At 45.5% G+C, this 27,964-nt stretch overlaps 1 protein-coding gene across 4 annotated transcripts; it reads right to left on the bottom strand.

The window, feature by feature from the left end:
* Positions 1-395: 395 nt before the first annotated feature.
* Positions 396-26,819, bottom strand: CASP2 (caspase 2). 4 transcript variants are annotated; one of them, XM_073312411.2, is made up of 11 exons: positions 26,553-26,819; positions 25,744-25,894; positions 22,607-22,774; positions 21,580-21,661; positions 16,110-16,204; positions 15,237-15,413; positions 12,833-12,961; positions 12,500-12,590; positions 3,604-3,753; positions 3,309-3,418; positions 396-2,641 (listed from the first exon to the last, which is right to left on the bottom strand). In XM_073312411.2, the coding sequence occupies exons 2-11, from the start codon at positions 25,891-25,893 to the stop codon at positions 2,507-2,509; spliced, it is 1,287 nt and encodes a 428-aa protein (XP_073168512.1). In that variant the 5' UTR covers position 25,894; positions 26,553-26,819; the 3' UTR covers positions 396-2,506. The 4 variants fall into 4 exon arrangements, with proteins under 4 accessions (XP_073168512.1, XP_073168523.1, XP_073168532.1 ...); XM_073312422.1 differs by lacking the exon at positions 26,553-26,819 and adding an exon at positions 26,464-26,536; XM_073312431.2 differs by lacking the exon at positions 22,607-22,774.
* Positions 26,820-27,964: the final 1,145 nt, after the last annotated feature.

Below are 27,964 nucleotides of genomic sequence, written 5' to 3'. Positions count from 1 at the left end.
TTATGCTCAAATAAATTGGTTAGTCTTAAGGTGCCACAAGTACTCTTTTCTTTTAGCTTTAATGGCAGGTGCTCTGAACAAACCCTCACCCTTGTGGGAGATTTTCCAGGACCTGATTCTATTCACAACCTACCAGGCACACTCACACTCAGGCTGATCACTGCTGTAAGGAAGTCTGCCTCATACCACAGCCCAACTATTTCTCAGTTGGCCACACTCCCTACACCAGAATGCCTGGGCAATAGCACAAGAACACAACCCCCCAAGCAGAGTCCCTGGGCACTGCTGCACAAAAGCTCATTCAAAATTCTCTCCATACACAAAGTTCCATTATGGGGGTTTTAAAAAAAAAATAAAAAGGTGCAGTGTTCTAGACAGGAAACAAGGCACAGATATAACCAAACATGAACTCTGTATTTTGGCATCCAGAGGTAGTACATACAGGCATATAAAAAAAGTATATATGAAAGTGGCAGTGACATTGAGACCTGGTGTAGCTCTACTGGAGTTCCCTTCACCAAACAGAGAGGAGATGCCGCACTGACATGCATTCCTGCCGAGGAAGGAGCACTCCGAGAAAAACTTCTCATCTAGAGAGGAAATACCCCTTGAGTTGCTATCTTGAGCTCCAGGGTAAGGTGCCAGCTGGCAGACATGGTCACTGGTATTCTGCTCCTCAGTTGCTGTATGTAGGACGTATAACCGTGCAGCACACCTTTTAACTGGAAGAATATGACCTTCATATCTGCTGGGCAGGGCAAGAAGGAAGCAGACACCTAGCCTTCTGGCCTTCCTCCGGAAATATAAAAAAAACCCTACAATATTTTTTTAAAATAAGAAAGATCCTGGCAAAAGGAGACACACACAGAGTAATCCAAGTGAGAGAGCTGCTAACACACTGCCATGGAGTAGGGAAAAAGTAGGCTCAGGAATTCAGACCTTAATCCAGCACTCCTGGGCTTTGGCTGCCATGAAACACACAAGAGGACAACAAAGGGAGGGTGCAGAAACGCCCTCTATCTCCCTGATCACACCCCAGGGCAGGTCCTGAAGTGGGAGACAATTACAGTACTGGAAAAGAGAACGCATAGGTAGATTCCAACAGATGGAGTGTCCTACTCCATCTCTTCTCTCTGACTGGCCCTGTGTGGTGGCACTGAACAGTGGACAAGCAAAGATCTCTATCTGCCCATAGTTGGGGGGAGCAAAAGTTATGGGGGAGGGGAGGAGTGAAGCTGAATTCTGCAACCCCCCCCCCTTTTTTTTTTTTAAAAAAGAAAAGAAAATCACTGATGAAGAAACAGTGACAGGCTCTTTGCAAGGAAAAAGATTTATACGTTACTTAAACAAAAAAGACAAGGAATCCACAAGCCTGGTACAGTTTATAGACTCATCAGAAGCCTGCTGAAGTATTTAAATGGTCAGAAAACCACAGCAACTAGATGTGGATGTTACAAAAACTGTGTACTAACTCACATTTGGAACTCATGAGGGAAACAAGCCTGGAGTTCCCAGATTCAAAATATTTCCAAGACAGAATTAGACTTCTAAAATAAAAACATACCTTTGCCTTCAGAGCTAGATCTCAACACAATGTCTTTTCCAGCTAATCTGAAATTCTCCTATGGCTACAGAAAACACAGGCAAAATATCACGACTTTAAAAAAAAACACACAAAACAAAAAACACAAAAACCAAACCAAATCAGATGAGTGTGTCAAATTTGGGTATATACTGGAAATGAAGAGAAAACCTTCACCATGGACTTTCAGTGGTGAGAGATTCTGTTTTACTGGGAGGAAGGTCTCTCCTGACTTCAGGGAGGGGCATCCCTTCCTGTCCTTCACAGTTGTAGACCCTGCTGCTTGGGAAACCAGGCAGAGAACTTCTTAAAAAGTCATAACAAGTTAAGCAGTATAAAAAAAAATTTTAGAAATAAGAGACCCCCTAAGCTTATTTCTACCAGTTTAGGTTAAAACTTCCCCAAGGCACAAATTCTTTGCCCTTGGAGGGTATACTGTTAAATCACTTGGTGGTGGCGGCAAAGAATCAGGGAAAGGACCACTTGGAGTTCCACATTCAGAGTGGGGAGGGAACCCTGACAGAAACAGACCCAAGTTTTCCAAAATTTAAAAAGGAAAGGCCGATTCTGATTTCACATTCCTGGCTACCAATGCCCACAGGTCTCCTTTCATTCAAAAGGTGCTGCCACCACTGCCCTGATTCCCCCATTGATTCCCCCTGGTCCAGCAGCTAAAAGTGAGACAATCCAGTGGAACATTAAGATTTTAAACCTTGAACTGAGTTGGGGGTCACCAACAGTTGCGAGATTCTCCAAGACAGAGAGGAGTTAGCGAGAGTCACACAAGCAGGAAGAACACCCAATCTTGAAGGGACACTTCCTGTTGTGGGCTGCACTGTCAGATGCCCAGACTGACAGCAGTAAAGGTGTGGCTGTCCACATTAAAGCTTTGTCAGAACATCCGTCAGAGCAAGAACAGCAGGGTTAGTTCCTAGGAACATAGCCAGGGAACAGATAAAGGTCTTGGCAGAGTGTGCTACAGTACTCTGACATCTCCTTACATCGGTGGAACTCTGTGCCAGGGGCATAGCCTTCTCGCTGCTTGATCAGTCTATTCACCTGAAAGAGGAAAGATACAGGAGGTGGTTTGAGAAACAAAACAAACAGAGCTAAGGAAAACTTCATTCCTGGGGTATAAGTGAAACAAGCCCCAAAAAACAGATCAGGCAGTTAAGTTACTCCAGTCCAAAGCTCTCAGGTAGAGGCATCCACAGAGAATTAGTTCTAGGGAACTGTCTCAGTTCCTCCTAGCAGGAGGCTCTATAGATAGTGGTGTAGGAGCAATGGATGTAGGAGGCTCTGCCATGGCCATTCACAGCAGGAGGTACCACAGAGCAGTTTTTCCTCCAACTTATTTGATTGCAGCCCCCCTTCTGTGTGTTTGTAGTTGTTTATGCCCCCCCCACACCACCACCACCGAAGTATATACCGCTGCCCAGCTCTGAAGGCAGAGTGGAGAACGGCAGCTTCTGGCCAGGCATTGCCACCCTCCGCTGCTGCTGGCGATGCCTTCAGAGCTGGGTGCCCGGCCAGCAGCCTCTGCACTCCTAAAGCTTCTCATGTCCCCTCAGAATACATTCTGCAGTTTGAGACCCCCCAGTTTGAGAACCTCTGCTGTAGAGTGTGGGGCAGGAGCACTCTTCTGTGGGCAGCTCAGGCCTAACAACTTGAAGCACAAGACACTGCAAGAACCAGGCAAATGTAGGAGAGGGGTGTCTCAGTTTACCTTCACCAACATGTCAGCCACATGCATGTTTTGAGAATCCTCGGCAAACACAGAGGTGAGAGCCTCAATATACCAGGATCCACGCTTGGTATTCCTCATGGCTGCTGTGCCTGAAAACATAAAAAGTGCATCAGTCCATGGTGAAAAAAAGAGACAGACAAACACAGGAAGATCGAGAGAAGGAAGTCTCTAGCAGACACACACAGGGGAACTGCTGAAGCTCAGAGGAGGGCTACCACCTTTAACACCCTCAAAGACAGGGAGACAGACACCTCCCTGGGACCCTCCCTGATACCTTTCAGACAGGCATAGCCACAGATCATATCAGAACGTGTGGGCAAACGCAGCCTGGGATTCTCCTCTTTGTTGGCATCACTCTCCTCGCAGCCTGGAGAGTCAGAGCGCTCTTTCCCATCCCTCTGATCCACTCCCCGGTCTGTCTCATCTGAGGGGTTGGGGAAAAAAAACAGCAACAGGGAAACAAGTTACTCCCAAACCTGTTGTGCAGTCTCCTCATATTCCCCCAGTCACTGAGCCCTATCTGCTTCCATAGTGCTGGCTTCCTTTGTCCAGGACCCAACGCCACAGCTGTTAGCACAAGAACCTTCTCTACAACTCCTGCATTTCTGCATCTGTGTCTTCTCAAATTTCAACAGAAAAATCTTTTCCCTTACCTATAACATTTAAACTCCTCTTTCCTTCTACATGTGGTCTTCTGTGATTACTGGCAGCAATAGAAACTTTGTTAATATTGTGCTGACTAAGCCCACACTACTATTGTCGTTAATTTAGTATCACTGCTGCAGTACCACTAGCTCTTCTTCAATGTCTATATATTACAGTAGCATAGCTCTATAATCACTGAGAATTTGGGTGTGTTGGGAAGTTGCAGCACTCTTTCTAAACCCTGGACACAACTCCAAATCCTAAATCTTCCCCTCAATCCCAGGATAGCAGGATGCATCTGCTAAAATAGCAGTTCACAATGTCAACAGTTCCAACAGAACCCATTTAACCCTATTAGTTTTCTCGATCCGTAGATAAAATCAGGAATCCCTGCACTGGTTGCACTTTTGGACAGATTCTCTATACAGCCATGAAGACTAGAAACACTATTTAAAAATTAGAGCCTTGATACTGCATGAATGGCTGGGGATACCAAAAAGTGCTAGCGTACAGCTCGCTGCAATGAACTGACTCAGTCTGACCAGACCAGGGATGATCTGAGTTCTGCATTTCCCTCTACCCCCTACACATCTAAAGGGGACCTGCAAAGAAAAAATAATGGTTCTTTTTTTAGTTCTTTATAACATATGAAGACTGAAGGGATTTTGGTTTTCTTTTTAATGTTTTTTCCCCTCCTGCATGTTTTCTACCTTAGACATTTCAAGGATATAAAGCCTTGTGTCTTCAGTGCTTTTCGCTAAGTGCTCTCTGGAAGACTCAGTTCTGAACTACAAGTTCTCTCAGTCCTCAAATGAAAAGGCCTGAAGGGGAGCATGGGAACAGAGATTGCCATAGTGAATCAAACTCAAGATCCATTTCATAGAATCATAGACTTTAAGGTCAGAAGGGACCATTATGATCCTCTAGTCCAGAGGTGGGCAAACTATGGCCCATGGGCCACATCCAGCCTATGGGACCCTCCTGCCCAGCCCCTGAGCTCCTGGCCTGGGAGGCTAGCCCCCGTCCTGTCCCCTCCTTCCCTGCAGCTTCAGCTCACTGCACCACTCGCGCAATGCTCTGGGCGGCAGGGCTGTGAGCTCCTGGGGCAGCAAAGCTGCAGAGCCCGGCCTGACCTGTGCTATGCGGTGGCGTGGCTGGCTCCAGCCGGGCAGCGTCGCTGCCTGTCCTAGTGCTCTGGGTGGGGCGGCTGTAGACCTCCACCCACCAGTGCTCCAGGCAGCACAGTAAGGGAGCGGGTGTGGGGGGGTGAATAGAGGGCAGGGGAGTTTGGGGTGGTGGTCAGTGGGCAGGGGTGTGGATTGGGGTTGGGGCAGTCCAAGAGCAGGGAACAGGGGGGTTGAATGGGGGGGTGGAGGGGGCAGTCAGGGGCAGGGGTTCCAGGGGCGGTCAGGGGACAGGGAGAAGGGGTGGTTGTATGCGGCAGGGGTCCCGGGGGGCAGTCAGGAATAAGAGGAGGGGTTGGATGGGGGGCAGGGGGGGAGTCAGCGGTGGGCAAGAAGCAGGAGGGATCAGATAGGGGGGATCAGATAGGGGGCCGAGTCACGCCTGGCTGTTTGGGGAGAAACAGCCTTCCCTAACTGGCCCTCCATACAATTTCGGAAACCCAATGTGGCCCTCAGGCCAAAAAGTTTGCCCGCTCCTGGTCTAATCTGACCTCCTGCACAACGCAGGCCAGAGAATCTCACCCACCCACTCCTGTAACAAACCCGTAACCTATGTCTGAGCTACTGAAGTCCTCAAATCGTGGTTTAAAGACTTCAAGGTGCAGAGAATCCTCCAGCAAGTGATCCGTGCCCCATGCTGCAGAGGAAGGCGAAAAACCTCCAGGGCCTCTGCCAATCTGCCCTGGAGGAAAATTCCTTCCCGACCCCAAATATGGTGACCAGCTAAACCCTGAGCATGTGGGCAAGACTCACTAGCCAGACACCCAGGAAAGAATTCTCTGTAGTAACTCAGATCCCACCCCATCTAACATCCCATCACAGGCCATTGGGCATATCTACCACTAATAGTTGAAGATCAATTAATTGCCAAAATTAGGCTATCCCATCATATCATCCCCTCCAGAAACTTATCAGTTTAGTCTTGAAGCCAGATACGTCTTTTGCCCCACTGCTTCCCTTGGAATGCTGTTCCAGAACTTCATTCTTCTGATGGTTAGAAACCTTCATCTAAATTTCAAGTCTACATTTAGTCCAATGTCCTGTCTCTGACAGTAGCCAACTCCAGCTACTTCAAAAGGAAGGTGTAAGAACATCACAGTAGGCTGATAGGAGATAAAGTCCCCCATACATTAGGTCTCGTGCAGGTCTTTAACTTGCTTAAGTATGCTTAATATCCCTTCCAGAATTTGTTAGCATTAGTTGAGAACTCTGAACATTTTTATGGATAATCATGAAATGGTAGAGTTCATGATTCTAAGGAATGGTAGGAGGAAGAACAGCACAATAAAGACAATGGATTTCAAGAAGGCAGACTGTAGCAAACTCAGGGAGTTGGTAGGTAAAATCCCATGGGAAGCAAGTCTAAGGGGAAAAACAATTGAAGACAGTTGGCAGTTTTTCAAAGAGACATTATTAAGGGCACAAGAGCAAAATATCTCACTGCATAGGAAAGATAGGAAGTATGGCAAGAGACCATCCTGGCTTAACCAGGAGATCTTCAATGATCTAAAACTCAAAAAAGAGTCCTACAAAAAGTGGAAACTTGGTCAAATTACGAATGGTGAATATAAACAAACAACAAGTATGTAGGGACAAAATTAGAAAAGCCAAGGCACAAAACAAGGGGCTAGTAAGGACATAAAAGGAAACAAGAAAACATTCTACAAATACATTAGAAGCAAGAGGAAGACCAAGGACAGAGCAGACCCGTTACTCAATGAGGGGGGAAAGACAATAACAGAAAATGTGGAAATGGCAGAGGTTCTTAAGGACTTCTTTGTTTTGGTTTTCACCAAGAAGGTTGGTGGCGATTGGATGTCTAACATAGTGAATGCCAGTGAAAATGAGGTAGCATTAAAATCTAAAATAGGGAAAGAACAAGTCAAAAATTACTTAGACGAGTTAGATGTCATGAAATCACCAGGGCCTGATGAAATGCATCCTAGAATACTCAAGGAGCTGACTGAGGAGATATCTGAGCCATTAGCAATTATCTTTGAAAAGTCATGGAAGACAGGAGACATTCCAAAAGACTGGAAAAGGGCCCATCTATAAAAAGGGAAATAAGGACAACTCGGGGAATTACAGATCAGTCAGTTTAACTTCTGTACCCGGAAAGATAATGGAGCAAATAATTAAGCAATCAATTTGCAAACACCTAGAAGATAATAAGGTGACATATAACAGTCAACATGGATTTGTCAAGAACTCATGTCAAACCAACCTGATAGCTTTCTTTGACAGGGTAACAAACCCCCCCCCCCTTTTTGGGGGGGGGGTAGATGTGGTATATCCTGACTTTAGTAAGGCTTTTGATACTCTCATGACCTTCTCATACACAAACTAGGGAAATACAACCTAGATGGAGCTACTATAAGGTGGCTACATAACTGGTTGGAAAATTGTTCCCAGAGAGTAATCATCAGTGGTTCAAAGTCATGCTGAAAGGGCATAACGAGTGGGGTCCCACAGGGATAGGTTCTGGGTCCGGTTCTGGTCAATATCCTCATCAATTATTTAGATAATGGCCTAGAGAGTACACTTGTAAAGTTTGTGGATGATACCAACCTGGGAGGGGCTGCAAGTGCTTTGGAGGATAGGATTAAAATTCAAAGTGATCTGAACAAACGAGAAATGGTCTGAAGTAAATAGGATGAAATTCAATAAGGACAAATGCAAAGTACTCCACTTAGGAAGGAACAATTAGTTGCATACATACAAAATGGGAAATGACTGCCTAGGAAGGAGTACTACAGAAAGGGATCTGGGGGTCATAGTGGATCACAAGCTAAATATGAATCAACAGTGTAACACTGTTGCAAAAACAAAGCAAACATCATTCTGGGATGTATTAGCAGCAGTATTGTAAGCAAGATAGGAAAAGTAATTCAGCTGCTCTACTCCGCACTGATTAGGCCTCAACTGGATTATTGTGTCCAGTTCTGGGGGCCACATTTCAGGAAAGATGTGGACACACTGGAGAAAGTCCAGAGAAGAGCAACAAAAATGACTGAAGGTCTAGAAAACATGACCTATGAGGGAAGGCTGAAAAAACTGGGTTTGTTTAGTCTGGATAAGAGGACTGAGAGGGGACACAATAACAGTTTTCAAGTACATAAAAGACTGTTACAAGGAGGAAGGAGAAAAATTGTTCTTCTTAACCTCTTGCATTAGGGTTAAGAGAGACAGAGGACTCTCGTAGCCTGTTCCTTCATCTGGATTGAGGTAGGGAAAATCCTGCCCTGGATTTCTGGGACAATCTGAAATGGCCTCTAGGGACTGCTCTAGGGTGGAGAATAACTGGAGAATAGCTGTTTGGCAGTGGGAAGCGCTGGGAGGTAGGCAAAGGAGTGGGGATGGGGCGCGCTGGGGGGAGAAGGGGAGCTTGGCTGCTGTGGGTGCAGAACACCCACTAATTTTTCCCCCGTGGGTGCTCCAGAGCACCCACGGAGTTGGTGCCTATGGCGGGCTGCAGGAAATAACTGCAGGGGCCGCATGCCGCATGTTTGAGACCCCCGCTCTAGAGGATACCATCAGAGATGCTTAGTTTTGCAGTTCTCAAACTGTGGATGTGTGTCTCCAGAGACAACATGCTTGTTAACAGCAAAAATGTTAATAAATAAATAAAACAAACAAACAGATCTCAGTCCTACTGTCCCTCTGCAAATTTGTGTACACAGAGTCAATCCCTTACCTCTCTCTAAAAGTGCAAAGTTTCAAAAAGTTCAATGAATAGAAGATTGTTGGGGGTGGAATAAATCTGGACAAGAAGAAGCTTGGACATAAATGTGAGAAGGGAGGGACAGGCAGTAGAAACAAAAGTGAAACTGTTTGAGCAGCATATTCCAGAAATCTTGAGGTCTTTCTGAGTATAGCCTTCATTGATTTGAGATCTACCATACCATTCTCTCACTAGAAGGGAAAACCTATACATCGGAAAGAATTTAAAAAAAGAGGGTAGAAGCTCCTTTAAAATAAAAAAAATAAAAAAAAAAAAAAGACATTTGCAGGTAACTCAGATTCATTTTCACTTCTGTACAAGAGAGCATCTGCTGGCACAACACAGGAAAATGTTATAATCACACTAAAATCTTACTGTATGTAGTTCCTACATGTACTACAGCATAACTTCAAGTTATTATGACATTTTAAAAAAAGATCTGAACACCTTTTTGCCCAAACATTCCTATTGAGGTCCAGTTAGAAATTTTTATTTCTGAGATTTGGGAGATTTTCCAGGTCTGAAATAAAATTCACCAAACTCAAATGGTGGACTTAATTTTGCTTAAACACCCCCACCTCCAGATATGAACTTTCAGCCCAAAAGGAAAATTTGTAAGGCAGTTGCAAGCAACTATGAAGAGGGGTAGAGACTTCAACAGTCATCTTCAGACTTCACTGCCACTGACACAGATAGAAAGACAGCTTGTACAACAGATGCTCTAAAGAGAGGCTGTGTTGGATTGTATCATAGCAGCAGGGCCAAAAGGAGGATATTACTTGGGAAGGGTCTGCATGCTGTAGGGCCACGTTAGAGTTACGAAGGAACCAAGAAGTGAGAAGCATGAAGAAGTGTGATGGGGACAGCACAGTAGAGAAAAGAGAGACAGCTAGAAGATTAAGAGGAGATTGGAAAAGGGGCAATGAGGCCAGTAGGAGACTATGGCCTTGTTGACACTGGTGGCAGCATGTGGGGTACATATAATATTATTCCTGGGAAATTTCCAAGCCAAAAAATTTAAAATTCTACACACAAGATTTTTAAATTCTGTATATTTTGTCAAAAACACAATATAATCATGCCAGTTTCAATTATTTTGGTAATTTATTTCAAAATATCTGTCAGCAAGTATGTCTGTAACAATACAGACCAAAAAAGAGATTCTGGTAAATTTTTTTTTTTTTTTTTTAAATCACACAAATAGATTCCTTACTAGGCATATTAATACAGAATTTTGAGTAATTCATTTGAATTACAATACAGAACTGTATTTCCTTCACCTGTCAGAAGCAGTGAAAAGGCTTGGGGGAGTCAGAGGTAATGGAGGAGCTAAGGGAGAGGGTAGGAGCCTGGAGTGAACCTGGAGGGTTGTTGGGTGTGGGTGGCATAAGTACAGAACAGTTTTTTGGGTTTGGGGGGGGGGAGGGGAGTAAGGATTGTTAGGAAGTTGGGGAGCCTCCCCCATGCAGACCCGGCTGATCCCAAGCCTCTCCCATTCAGTCAGGCACGACTGCCCCTGTCCTGGCACCTCCCCACCCCCATGGGTGTCTGCAGCCTCCTCCCCACATCCCCATGTGTCCCTGCAGCCCCCTCCCCATATGGCCTTGCACCCTCACTCCCATTCAGCCCCTGGCCCAAGGCTGTCACCCTACTAGCTCCTGAATCTATGCCCCAGTCTATCCCCCACCCCGCCATACTAGCCATTCTGAACCCCAGTCTCTCTCTCTCTCACACACACACACCCAGCAGCTCCATGTGCCCCACTCTGTCCTAACCTGGCTCCATGGGCAGAGTGCTGTGATGAACTTCTACTCCTGGGGTAATTCTGTGCCAATGCGCATGCACATAATTCCTCCCCCCACCCCCCGCCCTGCATAAAATCTTATGTTCTGCCCCAGAAGTGCTGCAGTACTGCATTTTTCCCCCACCAGAGGCCACTGTGGTCCCAGAACAGCCAGATGTATTCATGCTGCTGGCTGTTCTGGTGCCACAGCAGCCTCTGGTGGGTGAAAGGCGGAACTGCAGCACTTCTGGGGCAGAACGTATTTCCTGCAGAAAAAAATTCTGCACATAACATGAATTCTGTGCAATGCATGAATTCCTCTGGGAGTGATGACTTGCAGCTGTGAAAAGCAGGCTGTGGTGTGTAGCTACATCTGGCAATGAAAGGCAGAAGGGAAAGGCTCCAGCTGCCAGAGCCTTTCCCAGCTGCCTCCCCATTGCATAAGCCTTTCCCTGCTGCTTCAGCCTTTCACAGCAGTGGGACACTACACTCCTAAAACTGGGAGGCATTGCTTGGGTGCTTAGAGAGCCACACAGGGTTTACATCTTAAGGTTCAGGCAGGTATCTACTCACTTAAGCAGTGCCATATCAACTACTCTATTTACAAGCGTGCTACGGGTATGTGCAGTGTATATACACTCTACATACTGCCATAAGAGTAGACTTAGTGCATGGATGGAGAAGGGAAAGAACTTCAGGAAAAGAAGGAGACAGAGGTGGGAAGAGACATGGACAAGGGTTTGGGGCTAAGTTCCTGTAAAATGCCCAGAGCTGCCGGGCAGAGGAGCCCCTTCCCCGGCCCGGCCACGCCAGAACTGCCGCAGCCAGAGACAGGAGCCCCTCCCCGGCCCGGCCCAGCCCAGGCCCGCCAGAGCTGCCGGAGAGAGGAGCCACTCCCCCGGCCCAGTCCAGTCCAGCCCAGCCCAGCCCCGCCCGAGCTGCCACAGAGAGGTGCCCCTCCCCTGGACCCAAACTGCTGCAGCAAGAGAGGGCGGGGGAGGGAGGGTCCTCTCTCCCCGCCACAGCCCCAGGGCAGCCTACACCCTAAACCCCTCATCCCCAGCCCCACCCCAGAGCCTGCACCCCAACCCTCTGCTTCAGCCTGAGCCCCCTCCCGCACCCCAAGCCCCTCATCCCTACCCCCCCAGATCCCACACCCCCAGCCAGAATCCTCATCCCCCTGCACCCCAAGCCTCTGCCCCCTCCCACACTCCAAACCCCTCAGCCTCACCCCACATCACCTCCATATTGTTGCACATAACAAATTCATTCCGCACATGGATGTAAAAAAAAAAAATGAGAGAACACACTGGTTTGGGGACCAGAAGGTAGATAAGAGGAAAGGGCTCTGACATTAGGAGAGCCCAGTTCTGGGAGCTCGGGATAGGGAAAGAGGAGACAACAGCTTCAGGACATTGGGGGGTGGGGGGAAGAAAGGGAGCGAGAGAGAGAGAAGGATTTCAAACAAGACTCGAGAGTATAGATGCATCACTCAAAATTGCACAAGGATTATAATATTATATGCCCCTATTCCCCCATGCAGGCACAGCAAGAGAAAGCCCCAAGTAGAAATGCCATGATGAAACTTGTCATTCCCAGGGTGCTGTGGGGTCTGTGATTCAATGCACACACCCCATGCAGAGTGAAAGGCACTTACAGAACAACAGAGGCTGTGGCAGCAGGGAGGTGAATGTGGGTTCTGCTTACACCTGAGAGAAGCAAAGAGGAGAGTTGACAGGAAATTGGGTGGGAGGATGTGTGCGTATGTGCGTAATCCAGACTCCAGCTTTAATGCTGTACCAAGTACCTGGCCCTCATGATCCCTGGCATCACTCACCTCCACGACAGGCCTGAATAAAGAACATTTTGGGCTTGTTCTGGAGATTTGGGCAGTTTGCATTATCAAAGAGCCTGAAAATCTCCTGCAACTGTGAGAAGAAAGAAGAGAGCTAAGCATATCCCCACAGTACTTCCCCCTTCTTTCCATATGTGCCTCCCCATAACTTCCCATAATTTCCCTTTACGCTTCTTACATGCAATCTTCTCAGTATTACATTGAGTTCCCCACCAGTTCCCATCCACTCCACATGTGCTTCCAGCCTCCCCAATATCCCTCCTCCCCAGTACCGCTTCGTAAAGCTATGGAAGGGATTAGTATGTCGGAAGGTACCTGCAGTAACTTGCCATCAACTCCATAGATCCCACCCTCGATGCCATGCGAGAGTAGGGCCACAATGCAGGAATCCACATCTCGGTGAGCTGGCAGCTGAGAGAACATCTGCAATGCCTCCTGCATCTCCTGGAGGGAGAGAAACATACTCAGTGGTCCCTTCAGAAAGGGAAACGAGTGGAAGGAGTCAAGTGATACTCCTGGGGCAGTTCTGTGCCACTGCGCATGCAGAATTTACACAGAAATTAATGTTTTCTTGCCCTCCACAAAAATGAACTGCTGGCTGCCACTAGGGGCCGCTGGACCCAGCGGAGCACAGCTTGAAAGTAAAAGACACTGTCAGGAAGAGGGAGAGAGCTAGAGGGTTCCTGGCAGCTGCAGTTCTCAGCACACCCTGAAAGAAGCATGTGACATGCAGGAAACTCCACACAAGAACTCCACTCAGAATCCAGCATCAGGCTTTTTCTCCCTCTTGATCCCTGGGCTCTGAGGGGGAGGGGGTGCAAGTGTCTGGGCTGGGGGGCGGCTCACAGCTAGGGTCTTGGGGGAAGTGGGTGTGGGTGTCTGGTCTAGGGGTGCACCACAGCTGGGCTCTGAGGGTTAGGGGGTGCATATGAATGTCTGGCCTGGGGAATACACCCCACAGCTGGGCTCTGGTGGGGCGATGGAGTGTGGGTATCTAACTCCCCTAGTGGGCTCTGGGGGGAGGGAGCAGAGAAACAGGAACTGGGGTGTTGTAGGGGTTTCCTTAACACACTATTCCTAAAGGAATTTTTTTGTGTACTGTTACAGACATAGCTGCCGATAGGTATTTTGAAATAAATTACCAAAATAATTGAAACTGGCATGATTATATAGTGTTGTTTTCACAAATAAAATATGCAGAATTTTAAAATTATTTGCACAGAATTTTTAATTTTTTGGTGTAGAATTCCCCCAGGAGTAAAGTGAACCATAAACCTAATTTAAAGGGGGAGGATAGGGAGGAAGGAATATTCTAATGCTTTTAAACAGCAGCAAAATGCCCTTATTTCTTTAGTATCTTTCATTCCTAAGGATCCCAAAATGTTTTGTAGGCTCTACATAGGAGCCACTCAACCACTTCTGAAATTCAGCTACGTTAAGAGCCATTTGAGAGATAATAAATTTCATAGACAATTACTACACAGGGAGCTTAGGTTGACAGAATATTATTTGCCAGAGCCTGGTAAGGATACTGGGGCAGCTTTTGGGATAAGTGCCCATGGTAACTCAGGTACTTAGATACTAATAGTGATGAACATGGTAGAACTGCCAAGTATCAGAGCGGTAGCTGTGTTAGTCTGTATCCACCAAAACAACGAGAAGTCCGGTGGCATCTTACAGACTAACAGATTTATTTGGGCATAAGCGTTCATGGGTAAAAAAAACCCACTTCTTCAGATGCATGGAGTGAAAATTACAGATACAGTCATAAACATATTGGCACATATCTGTAATTTTCACTCCATGCATCTGAAGAAGTGGGGGTTTTTTACCCATGAAAGCTTATGCCCAAATAAATCTGTTAGGCTTTAAGGTGCCACCGGTGTCCTCATTGTTGTTGTGGTAGAACTGTTTACAATGGATGGATCTTTAATGAATAGACAGGTCCTTGGGTTTGATCTGTTATCCAGAAAATGGCTTCTGGAGCAGCACAGCACCCCTTAGTGTGCATCACTTGGTTTACTATCAACTCGAGGGAAAAACACTCCTACTGAACTAGCAAATGAAGAACAAGTTTGCTGAGGAGACTGATGTCTACTGGCAAGACCATAGGCCTGGAAGTCAAAAGACCTGGGTTTTAAGAGAACCTCTAACCTTAACTTCCACAAGACTTTGTGCAAGTCACTTCAGTTTCACCATCTACAAAATGGGTTAATACTTTACACTCTCACCGTGAGGCTTAATCAGTGAATATTTGTGAGGTTCTACAAGATCCTCAGAATGAAATAGAGAATTTCGGATTATTTAACCAGAACAAAAAACCAACCCCGCCCTTTGTTAACATTAAATTAAGCTTGTTGGTGTAACAAACCTTAGGAAAAAATACTACAGCTGCAGTTAAACCCCCAGCTTTACTACTGAAGAGTATGACAGTAATAAGGTAACATCCCTAAAGATCTGAATCCTTCACAGACCATATATTCTCTAACACAAATATTTATGTGGAAACATTAATCTGAGACCTTCCATACAGGGGCTCTCAAACACTTTCATATTGTCGACCATATCCTAATAGAGAGAGTGTCTCATGGACACCGCCCCTTACCATTACTCTGCCCCATCCTTCCCTTCCATTTACTCTCAGCTTGTCCCCAAGACACCAATGCAATAGCTACAAATCCCCAACCCCAATCTCTAGGCAGCAAAGGAACCTCCTCACCGGCACAGTTTGATCGTGCAGGACAGTCACCCTGTAGCCAAGGTGCTTGAAAAGCATCTCCAGAGCAGTGTAATCCACATCTCCACCTGAACGGAACTCCAGGTCCTTCTCACTGCTGAAATGCATGTTGCTGAGCACAAGTGCCAGGCCCCGGGGCTGTGATATCAACTTATATGACTGTTAACAGAGAAGGGCAGAAATAGATAAACCCAGCTATGTGGGAAAAGAAATAAAGTTACAGGGTACTACACATCCACTCCATTATTGTGATGAGGTGTGCAAGACCTTTGGGGCACAAGAGATGCAAAGATACAGATAGAGAAACCATCTCGGGCTAGAAATGCTCTATTTTGCTTCCTACATGGGGTGAAGGCTCCATCATCTGTGACAGGTACTGAGACATACAGACCACCGTGGAGGATTAGGTGCTTCTCCCATAGGATTTGTACAGAATACTCATCCAGTTCCTGTGAATCTAGGGAGCAACTCCTCCCTTTCCAGCTGAGACAAAACGAAAGCAGCAGAGTTTGTCAGTCCCAACACAGATGAAACAGATGTATGCACGGACTGACAGGCACATGTAGTTGTGAATGTTGGCACAAAGAGTGACAGACTGGAATAGCTGTTTCAAGAAGGCATGGGTCTGTAGCACAGGATTATGACACTGATCTAGGGTTTTCTCCGACTCTTGCTGGTGGGAGTCGCATGAGGTGGACTATGGCAGGTAACACCTTTGAGTTACATGTGTGTCAATATTATATATATATTTACAGCCCAAAAATGCATTTTTCTTCACCCAGCCTGCTTGTGGAGTGCTCTTTCTTCAGCTCATCCAACCATCCCACCTCAGTTCCTGCCCCACCAAGTACTCACCAAGCGCTGGTGAGCATAATAGAATTCTGGGGTGCATGGCTTCACCGGAACGTAAGGAGGACCATCTCCATTATCCAAGGAATGCTCCATCAGCTCTGTTTGATGCAAAAAAAATCAGCAATGAACAAACGAAAGATCTGGCTGCAAAACATATTTAATATGAAACAGTTACTTAGACATAGTATACAGTGCTTCACATACTGAAAGCACTGCACAAATGTTAACTAGCTAATGTTAAAGTGTGGTTCTACTGTAAGATGTTTTCACTCATCTTTCATCCAGTAGGTCAGCCCCTTGTGGGTATTTGGGGTCAGCTCTGTGATGTGAATGAGAAGTTATTACTGCTTTTACTGCTGTTTGCCCTGCACAAAGGAACTGGTGCCTATTGCTCAGAGAAAGGAACTGGTGCCTATTGCTTCTTGTGCATCAACAGAATTGTTTACCAAGTCCCAAATCAGTTACATCCATGCAAACCCATTAAAGGAAACTGGACTGGGGACAAGGGACACAGTTTGATTTATCAAACTGGGCTTTCTCCTCCGCATTCATCACCACCAATTATTCCTTCAGTGACACTCATGCAAACCCAGGGTTTTTATTGGCTTTTGTATCACTTCAATTAATTTGAACTGCACAACAGGAAAGGGAACCTAGCTCACTCCTTCTGAGCTATGCTGTTTCTGCAGCAGAAGAAAAAAAAGCAGTAGAATCTTTGTAGTTATTAAAAGGAGTATACACGACTGAATAATACACATAGGAAGCAGTCTTCTAAAAGATCATTTTTAGTCACTTTTCAGTCACCTGCAATGGGACTGGGATCCCATAATATGGCAGAACCAGCTGCCATAATAGCAGGAACAGGTAAAATGTATTTTCTTGCAAGCGGCGTTGGGTGGGCAAAAGAAAAGAAAAAAAAACCCACCACACAGACTGTGGTAATTTGCAGGAAAACACTAAGTCTCTCATCGGTTTACCAAAAGTCGCCTATTCAGGAAATTGCTAAATATTTTGTCTGAGCCTCTCTCTCCTATATATGTTTATCTCCCTTGCCCCGAATCCGGTGTAGTACACCGGCTCAAGTCTGGTCAGAGAATCGCACTCACAGGTTTTGTTGTTCTGTGATGTCACATACTGTCACTCACAGGCGCCAGTTTCTAATTTTCCCCAAAGGTACTCAATCTCCACTCAGCCCCAGGCCCCGCCCCCACTTTACTCCTTCCCCCAAGGCCCCACCTCTTCCTGCCCCCGCTCCACCCCACCCCGCCTCTTTCTGCTCCCTCCCAGCACCTCATGCCCCTGAACAGCTGTTCTACTGCATGCAGGAGAGAGAGGGAGGAGCTGATGAGCAGGGACCTGCAGTGGGCAGGAGTGGGGTGGAGGGAGGGGAGCTTGACTGCTGGTGGGTGCTAAGCACCAACAAATTTTTCTCCGTGGGTGCTTAGCACCTATGCCGTCACTGTTGTACCAGCTTGCTGTCAGTTCTGTGAGCAGTTTTTCTGTTAAATTTTTTTCAAAAAGCAACAGTAATCCTGATACATACCAGTCAAGTTATTTCGGTATCAAAGTTCTAAAAACGGCACTTAAGCGATTTAAACAATTCCAGTTTTGGGGTTTTTTTAAACTTACTTTTTATAATCATTGAAAAAACCTGCACCTTTTAAGGCAAAACTGTGGTAGTTTGTTTTGACATTCCTTGTGATATACACAGGATGGCAGTGTGTCAATTAGAATTTCAGACATGTAAAGGAAGTTTTTATTTTTATTTTTTTAATTAAAAGTTCTTAATTCTTACATTTAAGCAAGGGATTAAAAAAAAAAAGAAATGATGTGCTAAGTTCCCTGTAAGCTGTGCCTATTTAGCACCACGCAGGCACTTGGGGAACCCGCCCAGCCGGGACTTGCCACTCACCAGGGAGTGCTTCACCCCCACCCCGACCCCTTCCCCAAGTCCCTGCCCACACTCTGCCTTCCCTCTTCCCCAGAACACACCCCATCCCCACTTCTCCCTCCCAGACCTTCCGACATACCGCAAAACAGCTGTTTGTGGCAGGTGGGAGGTGCTGGGAGGGAGGGGGAGGAGTTGGTCAATGGGGCTGCCAGCAGGTGAGAGGAGCTGGGGGAGGGGGAAGCTTGGCTGCCAGTGGGTGCTGCTGAGCAGCACTTGCTAATTTTAATCTGTGGGTGCTCCAGCCCTGGAACATCCACAGAGTCAGTCTATGGGGGCACCCACTCAGCCCCAGACCTGCCCATGATGTTTCACTCCATATTCTTTATGAAAATAGGTTTATGATCTAATAGGACATAACTGATATATACTCTATGCAAGATGGCTCATGTGACATATCATTGGAAAGGTTATGATTTACTGAATGTGATTATCCAATTTGTATGCCTGTATCATTTCTGTATCTGAAGTAGGAATATTAACTATGTATCTGTATTTCAAATGTGTGACTTTGGGTGTCACCCCCAACCAGCCCTTTAGGTATAACAATGGAAAAGCCAGACAGGGCTAATGGGCCATTAGCAGAGACAATGGACTGTGAAAGAGATTAGTCTTCCTGTGGATGCTGGAGACAGCCTACAGGCAATGCCTGCCACAGCCATGCAGAGTCATGGGTCTGAATCACCTGGTACTGGATACTCCTCCCCTTTTGGAATGCCAGTGGTTTTCCACTAGAAGACAGAGTTCCCGCCTTACACAAGAGCTATATAAGGCAGGGAGTGACATCATTAGGAGTCTCCTCTGCCTCCCCAGCCTAAGAAACACTGCAAAAGACCTGAAAGCAAGAACTGAACTGGAGGGAGAAATATTGAGCCCAAGCTGGAAGGGTATCTAGCTTGTGAGTAATACTAACCGAGGTTTCAAGATGGAGACCAGAGCATTTGTCTTTCAAAACTTTCTGTAATCTGCCTGCAACAATATCTAGGGTGAGAAATTACTATTTGTAACCAATTTCTTTAGTGAAACAAACTTAGTTTAAGTGTTTGTTTTTATTTCCTTAGTAATCTACTTTGTTCTGTTTGCTATTGCTTTAACCACTCAAAACCTGCCTTTTATAGTTAATAAAATTTATTTTGTTTCTTATTAAACTCAGTTTCTGTCATTTCTAATTGGGCGGGGTGGGGGAGAAAAGAAGAGAAGAGACATGCATACTTTCCTCTACATTGAGAGAGGAGGCGGATTTCCTAATATACCTTTGGGTCTGCACTCGAAGGGAGGTGGACACCTGAGTGCTTGGGCAAGTCCCTTAAGCTGAGCCTTCCCAGATCTGATCTCAGTGTCTGTTTTGTTCTGCAGTGGGGTGTGGCCCTGCCTGTCTGTTTGCTGGAGGAGGCTTAATGGCCTAAGGCTGGCATAACAGGCGGGCTCAGTGGTATCCCAGCACATCAGGTGGCATCCTAAGGGGTCCAACCTGTCACACTGGGTGGCCAGGGGAGGGGTAGCCTGGACCCGCAACTGGTCCATGCTAAGGTGGAGCTGGGCACCAGAAGTGAAAGCAGGGAACCTGTCTGTTGGGGTACCATTAAAAGCAACTACATATCCATGCACTAAAACTGCACTCACAGAAAAAACTCTAATGAAGTTTCTTTGCAATGATTCACAAACAAAACTGGACTTTAAATTAAAAAAAAAAAAAAAAAAAGTGTTAAGTTAAGAAATGTTGACATTAAAGAATCATCATGTTTTTCATAACTCCCCCTTCCCAAAAGATTAAGGGGAGCACAGAATCACATACTGATGCGTAACAATGAAATACAAAATGAAGAATTGTTAATGGTAAGATTAAGAGTATTGATACCTATACTTTTAATAGTTTGTAATTCTATATAGTGAATGAACACAGATGAGGTAAATGATTAGACCAAGTCCTTGCTAGCATAAGTGTGATTTTGCCAATTCTTCCTTTACATAGGATTGCTAATCTCCTTTACCCTTTTTCTATAAGCAATATCACGTTATGTGTGTGTTGAAAGATGTAAGTAAGAGATACACAAACATGTAATGATAAATAAACCCCTCCTTTTTCTGAAAAGGCCCAGGACATGATCCAAAAACTGCAAAACCAGCAGGAAATACGTAGAAGTTGGGTAATTGAAGCTTACACATGAGTAAAATCCAAAGAGGAGCGGTGCTAAAAGCCGACTGGATAAAGATTAATCTGTAACGTAGAAATGTATAATGAACATGGACCTAAAGTGGAAAAACACTGGACCAGAAACTGAAGAATGGGACCAAGGGATGAGAGAAAGCAATGTCTATTATGGAAGGTGGAAGACCTTCCCAGTGCCCCAAAATGTGGTAATTTGGGCCATTTACTAGTTCTGTCTTGTCTGTTATTATTTGTTTGGCATAAAGGTATATCCAGACATTATAAGTGACAATAATTCTGTCTGAAATTGTTGAATAAAGGCAAAAAATTGATTAGGCCTAATTTGGGTGGACGTGTGACTTGTTTCCCCAACCTTTACTCCCATCATTGTCCCTTTTCTGTCTCTCTCTCTCTCTCTCCTCTATGCTGGCTGGGACAAGGATCCAGTGGAGGCAAGAACACTTAGGTTGGATGAGAAGTCCCAGAATGGAAGAGTAACACAGATCCAGTCAGGATGGGGTATATGTAGGTAATAAAGAAAGGAGGCTGGGGACTAGAGCAAGGGGACTAAAGGGATCACATTTCTTTTAGTATCACAAGTTTTTTTTGTGATTTAACTCTGTTTGTCTTAGTAATTATTTAAAATTTTCATTTGCTGCCTTTTTTTTATTAGAACATAAAACTCATTATTATATGATCCACAGAACCGAATCAGTAAAACATGCACGTGCCATAGATTTGTAACTTTTACTTTACTGACGTAATCCTTCCTTCCTCCCTCTACTGTTTGCTAACCCCAGATGTCAAATCACATCTAAAATTAGATTGTAAACTCATTGGGACTGTGTGGCTGTGCCTTTCTTTTGTTTTGTAAAAGCACTCACCATACCTGTGGGTGCTGTTAAGATAACAATATAATCCTCTCAATCTCTAGTGCTAACTCAAGCTCTCATTCTCTATATTCTATCCCTCTCTTCTCATACATCTTAAACTTAAAAAGAAGAATTTTAAAACTCAGAATTTTACAGTTCACACATTTTGCTTACATAATGCAGTTACTTCTATGATTGTATGAACCATGATGAAAGCTAATTAGAAACTGATTTGCTGTCTCTTCCACTAGGGTCACAGTCATTTCTCAACTAAATTCTTCCTCCAGCAACAAACTCAAAAAAGCTAATCTAACAAAGTATATTTCTAATATCCCACGTCTCAAGACATTCTTGGTGAAAAGTGTGTGTTACCATTGGAACTTCCAGATTTCTGGGCTAAGCAAAATGGTGTGCAGTATTTCGGGGAAGGAGAGCAAGTAGTAGTCCATTTTGCCCCTTGAAGAAATGGCCAATTCAACCTTCACTATGCCTTGGATTACTCACCACGAATCCGGCATGGTCTCTTTGGTGAGAAGCAGGATTCACGAACTGGGAACGGGACACTTGACTCGTAACCTTGGCCCGGCTGCAAGAGATTATAGAAATCCATGAAGTCACCAGTCGAAGATTCCTGTTAATCTTTCCAGTACAGAACTGTAGGGATTGAGGAATTGAATATAAAACTTTAAACCTTTAGATCACCAACTCTGATCCAGATCTCAGTCACAAGGAATGCGTGATTCAAGAGGATTAGGCTATGTTTTCTTTAAACACAAGATCTCTTCTTCTCCATGCTCACATAATCCCATCTGAATCCCCCTGTAGAGTTCCCCCTCCGCACATTCAGGGTGCCCTCTCTGGATTCATCTTTATTCTCAGCTATATGCCCCACTCAACCTCCTCCTCCCCCACCATTCCCCTCTTTTAGGCTACTTTCAAAGGGTTTTTTTAAATTGTGCTGGTGCTTCCCCCTGCCCTTGCCTCTTTATGAGGTATAAAAAATGCCTGGGAAGTGTTGTATTTTTACCAAAAGGATTTTTCTGCTTGTTTTTAACAATCAGGATCGTAAAATCTGGTCTTTCCCAGGTATAAAGTGCTTATTGAGAGATCACCATAGTTAATATGGTAATGGTACTGAATCTTTAACAAAGGCTTCCTTTATTCCAACATTAGCCACTGTAAATAAAAAAGCAAGAACAAAATCCCTTCCCCTCTTAACAACTCACTTTCACCAGCTCTCTAGTCAGAGAATCTTCCACCCTTAGACAGTACCCAAACTTTAATGTAAAAGAGCACCACAACAAACCTTTTCAGGCCTTTATACTTCTTCACAGTATATGAGCCCAATTCACAGTATAATATCCCCACAACCCTTTGCTTATCACTTATTACACTCAGGTTCTCCCCCAATCTCTTCTCACCCCCAAAAGCCAAAAATTTCTTTTGTTTACATTCAAGGTACACCCGCCCTTCATGATCACATCTATTCCCAAATAAGTTCCATTCTCCCGATTTTGTAGCCCTCTCTTACCCTTGAAATCCCATTGCTCAGGCTGGGTATGGCATTCAAGAGCATTTCCTCCAGGTGCTGCTGTTTGGTTTCTCGCAGAGCTTCACAGAAGGCTGAGAAGGCTGTGGGGCCCCTCTTGGGCAGCAGATTGAGTAACTCTACATTTTGGCTGAAGCTCCCAGCCTTAGCCTGGATCCACAGATAAGAAAATTAAAACCAGAACAAAAAACCCCTCCAGAATTAATTTTAATTACACCTCAAAATGAGTTTCAAATCCTCTTCCCTCATCTGAGATCACAGAATCATAGAATATCAGGGTTGGAAGGGACCTTAGGAGGTCATCTAGTCCAACTCCCTGCTCAAATGCTCCATCATCATGCCCTCTAGGCTGTGTATCTTTCATATTTTTCCTCTATATGATTCTTACCCCCACTTCCCTGTACAGTATCTATCCTGCAAAAAGAAAAGGAGGACTTGTGGCACCTTAGAGACTAACCAATTTAATAGAGCATAAGCTTTCGTGAGCTACAGCTCACTTAGCTCACGAAAGCTTATGCTCTATTAAATTGGTTAGTCTCTAAGGTGCCACAAGTCCTCCTTTTCTTTTTGCGAATACAGACTAACACGGCTGTTACTCTGAAAAGTATCTATCCTGTTCTTCCTTTATTCCACACTCTGCATTCTAACACAATTTCTATCATATCCCAACCACTCAGTTCCAGGTCCCATATATTTATATACAAATCCATCAGAAAATGTGTTAGTATAAGCATAATGTTTCCTTGTTAAATAAGAAAAATGTTACAAGATGCTATATATAAGTATCTAAACTGGTAGGAAAAAAGAACTATGACATAGTATTTGAGAAATAATATAAGATTGCATAATTAAAGACAAATGTAATAAGGAACATTTATATGAGCATTAACAGTTTTTTGGATGAAATTTCTTAGGGTTTAAAAAAGAAAAAAACTTCCATGTCATGGAAATTTATCACTGGAGTTCATCAGAATGGTCTATGCCACATACCTTATGAATGATGCCCAAAGGACTCTGTGCACGGCACTACATTTTTTACACTGTTCAGGTAAATTAGCTGTACACATACGTGCACCTCAGCCTCAACATTCAAATGCCCTTTCATGCTTCGGCCACCATTCCAGAGAACATGCTCATTAAAAAAAATAATGCATTAATTAAATTTGTGACTGACCTCCTTTGGGGAGAATTGTATGTCTCCAGCTCTATTTTACCTGCATTCTGCCATATTTCATGTTATAGTAGTCTCAGATGATGACTCAGCACATGTTCATTTTAAGAACACTTTCACTGCAAACTTGACAAAATGCAAAGACAGTACGAATGTGAGATTTCTAAAGATAGCTACAGTACTTGACCAAAGGTTTAAGAATCTGAAGTGTCTTCCAAAATCTGAGAGGGATGAGGTGTGGAGCATGGTTTCACAAGTCTTAAAAGAGCAACACTCTGATGCAGAAACTACAGAACCCAAACCACCAAAACAGAAAATCTATCGTCTGCTGATGGCACCTGACTCAGATGATGAAAATGAACATGTATCGGTCCGCACTGCTTTGGATTGATATCAAGCAGAACCTATCATCAGCATGGAAGCATATCCTCTTGAATGGTGGTTGAAGTATTAAGGGACATATGAATCTTTAGCACATCTGGCATGTAAATATCTTGCAACGCTGGCTACAATAGTGACATGAGAACGCCTTTTCTCACTTTCAGGTGACACTGTAAACAAGAAGCGGGCAGCATTATCTCCTGCAAATGTAAATGATCTTGTTTGTCTGAGCGATTGGCTGAAGAAATAGGATTGAGTGGACTTGTACGCTCTAAAGTTTTACATTGTTTTATTTTTGAATGCAGTTATTTTTTGTACATTATTCTACATTTGTAAGTTCCACTTTCATGACAAAGAGATTGCACTACAGTATTTGTGTTAGGTGAATTGAAAAATACTATTTCTTTTGGTTTTTTACAGTGCAGATATTTGTAATCAAAAATAAAGGTAGCACTGTATAATTTGTATTGTGTTAGAATTAAAATATATTTGAAAATTTAGAAAACATCCAACAATATTTAAATGGTATTCTGTTACTGTTTACTAGTGTGATTAATTACGATTAATTTTTTTAATCGCTTGACAGCCCTACTTATAAGAGATGAATGTCCCAACTGATCAGTCCCTACTGCTCTAGCTAGGATAATAGCACCTTGCCCTTCTTAGTACCTATCTGCAATCATTAGAGCACTTGCTATCCAACCTTCTTAAAGCAGTCTACACAACATTGTTTTTTTTTTTAATAATTTTATTGGAGAAGCAATTAATGGCCACACTGAGGATTGGCCCCACTGTACAAGCACATAACGTATAATCAAAGACATGAATGTATTTCAGCATTATCGCACCCTTTTGAAGGCAGATGTTATCCTAGGGAAACTGAGTTGAGGTGAAGTTACTTGCAAAGATAACACTGTACATCTATAACAGAGATATGATTACAATGATATCACACCAGTGACTATCAGACCTGTGTTTTAAAAATAACCTGCAAACCTTTCTTGAGTTTGTTCACCTTTTCCAATTTATGAGATTCATGCTCCATGAAGATCCACTTTTGTTTTAGTTATTTTTGTCAAAACCACTACTTTCATCAGGACCTATTAAAAATAGAGGCTCTGACCCTGAAAAACCTGAGAGGACTTATGCTCCACCCACTGCTGACATTAGTGCTATTTACATGGCAAGTGGATGCAAATAGCATTCTGTTCTCTCTCTTCTTTTGTTTGGTTAAGCTTCTACACAGCTGCCTCTCATCACTGACAGGGTGTCCTACAGGTGACCTCAACCAACTAACACCTATTTAAATACGGACTTGTTCTTGCCTATGCTACATGCTAACTCAAGTTTAAAATATTAGTTAAACTATTTTAGGACACAATGCTTTTCCTTAACAGAGAAAACATAGCCAGAGTTTTCAAAGTACTGGGGGCAGGGGAGGGGAGGACACAGACCAGCTCAGACTGCAAACCTGAAATTAATATGAACACGGGTTTGGTGATGTCACTATTTCACAGAAAACAAAATTATACAAACTGCTTAGGCCAAACAGGAGTGTGAGGAATACCTGTATAGTTTCCATCATTTCTATGGTGATAACGTCCTTCTCTATCAGATGCTCCAGCAATTCCTTCAACACCAGCTGCTTTGCCAGTGACACCCTGTTCTTCTTTAGAACCTCTTGGTGACATCGTTGCATGCCACATGTACCCAGCATCCTGTCAAAGGGGAAAGAAAACACACAAGCCCCAGCATGAGGGTCAACAGTTCTCCCCACACAGCGGGGGGGGGGGGGGTAAGGGGGGGAAGACAGCATTAATAACAAACCTAGAAAGGGCACCCTCATCCATCCAACTGGCACCGAGACAGCCCAGCCAGCAGTCCCACCCCACCATATGCTATCACTGGGCAGGGACAACTAGCTGAGTGTGATTTCACCTCCTGAGCGTTTCCTCCCAGGCGCTGGTATAGCCCAGCTAACTCTTAGTAATCTGCCTCAATGTCCCCAGGATGTCTCCTCCCTGCCCCATGGGGCACTGCAGGCTGTCACTCGCCTCCCCTGCCCATCCCCAGAGGGCCCTGCTCCCCTACGTGGGCTGGCATCCCTCTCCCTAGGCGGGGCACTGGCTGCCAGGGCGGGGCATTGCCCCTGCTCTCCAGGGCACATTGGCCCTGACGCACCCGCTACTAGCCAGGCTGCCTCTGCTCCCCCGCCCAGACCTGTTGCACGGGTGGCCCAGGCCCTGTCCGCCGTGCTCCTAGGCTGTTCCCGCCGGGGGTGACTTACGCGGGGAGGGGAGAGAACGGTCAGTAAGAGGCACTGAGGCTGCTCCACTTCCGTCCCCTCGTGCTGGGTCCGTTGCACGGATCACTCACCTGCTCTTCCCGCGCGCTACAGCGCGCACCCGCTTCTCCGAGCTGGGGATTCAAACAAGGCACCCGCTCCTCTGGATCACGTGAGCCAGGCTCCTGTAATGGAAACCCCTCCCTCCGGGATAGCCTCAACGGCCCCTAGCACCTACACAAAATTGGGCACTGTCCATATGCGCATGCGTAGTCCCCTCATCTCCCTCCCCCTCCCGTGGATGTGCATGGGGCCTGCAGCCGAGGGATTTTCAGCCCTCTGGAGTTAACGCGCATGCGTCTATGTTCCTTCACGGGAAGGAGAGGGGCGTGGTCTGGGCGGGCAAGGCAGCTGTGCGCGTGCGCCGGTCGCAGGAGAGGTGGGGGCAGAGCGGGGGCTTCCGTGACGGGTCTGCGGGGACAGTTTTGGCGTGGCGGCGGCGAGGGCGCCCCGCGAGCCCCCTTGGTGTTTGCTGCCCACGTGGCAGGGCAGCCCGATCCCTATTCCGGGCAGTACCCGGCTGACAGCGCCGCCGCTGCGGGCCCTGCGTCGCTGGCTTCTCTCCACCCCTTGACCACGCTCCCCCACCGCTCCCCGCCCCCTGGTCGCTCCTCTCGGGCAGGGGTCGGTACCACCATGTTGCCCGATGGGTGCCTGACAAAATTACCGTACTTAGTGACGGACATTGTGGGGGGAAGAGGATATGTCATTTAGTCATTCAGTTTTTTGAAAAATTACCACAGACCTCAGCATTTTTACCATGGACACTTGTGTCCATCTATGGACACGTTGTTGACCCCTGCTCTGGGGCTGCTACTTGGGGGGGAGGGGCGGTCTGGGACTACGCTTGCCAAATTTCTCATTGGATCCCCTGCCCCGCCTCTCCCCTGGAGCCCAGCTTCGCACCCTATCTCTTCTCTCAAGGTCTCTCCCCGTTTGCTCCTCTCTCTCTCTCTCCCTCCCCATCCCCTGTGGCTCCTTGATCACTACGCTTCTGTCCTTCCCCTTTCCAGGTTACTGGATCTTCTCCATCTCCCCCCGCTCCACCACCAGCTGGGGCCCTCTGTTCTGGGGCTCGGATATGAGCTACAGCCCCTGATGCAGAGCCTGTCGGCCCATGAGATGCTGACACCCTCTCCCTCCTCTCCCATTCATGGTAACCGGACATGCTACCAGTCCCCTTTTGTCCAGGCTTTCCAGTTGAAAACAAGGCACCTAGCAACCCTAAAATGCACCCAGGCAGATGGGATCCCCACCCTGCCACTCCCTCCACTCTGCTTTGCTCCCATAGTTGGGGTAGGGCTGCCAATTTGCATGATTTTATCAGCAGCCTTGGGATAGTTGTTGCTTTTCTGAAAGCCTCAGTTCCTGGAGTCCTGGGATTATGTGGGGGGGGGGAAAGGTTTCAGCCTTCCTGATTGCAAAGAAAAACTTGAAATTGTGT

Source organism: Lepidochelys kempii, chromosome 1, assembly GCF_965140285.1.
Source record: "Lepidochelys kempii isolate rLepKem1 chromosome 1, rLepKem1.hap1, whole genome shotgun sequence".
NCBI classification, from domain to species: Eukaryota; Metazoa; Chordata; order Testudines; family Cheloniidae; genus Lepidochelys; species Lepidochelys kempii.
Note: the sequence above shows the minus strand (reverse complement) of the source record. Positions and strands in the feature narration are given on the sequence as shown.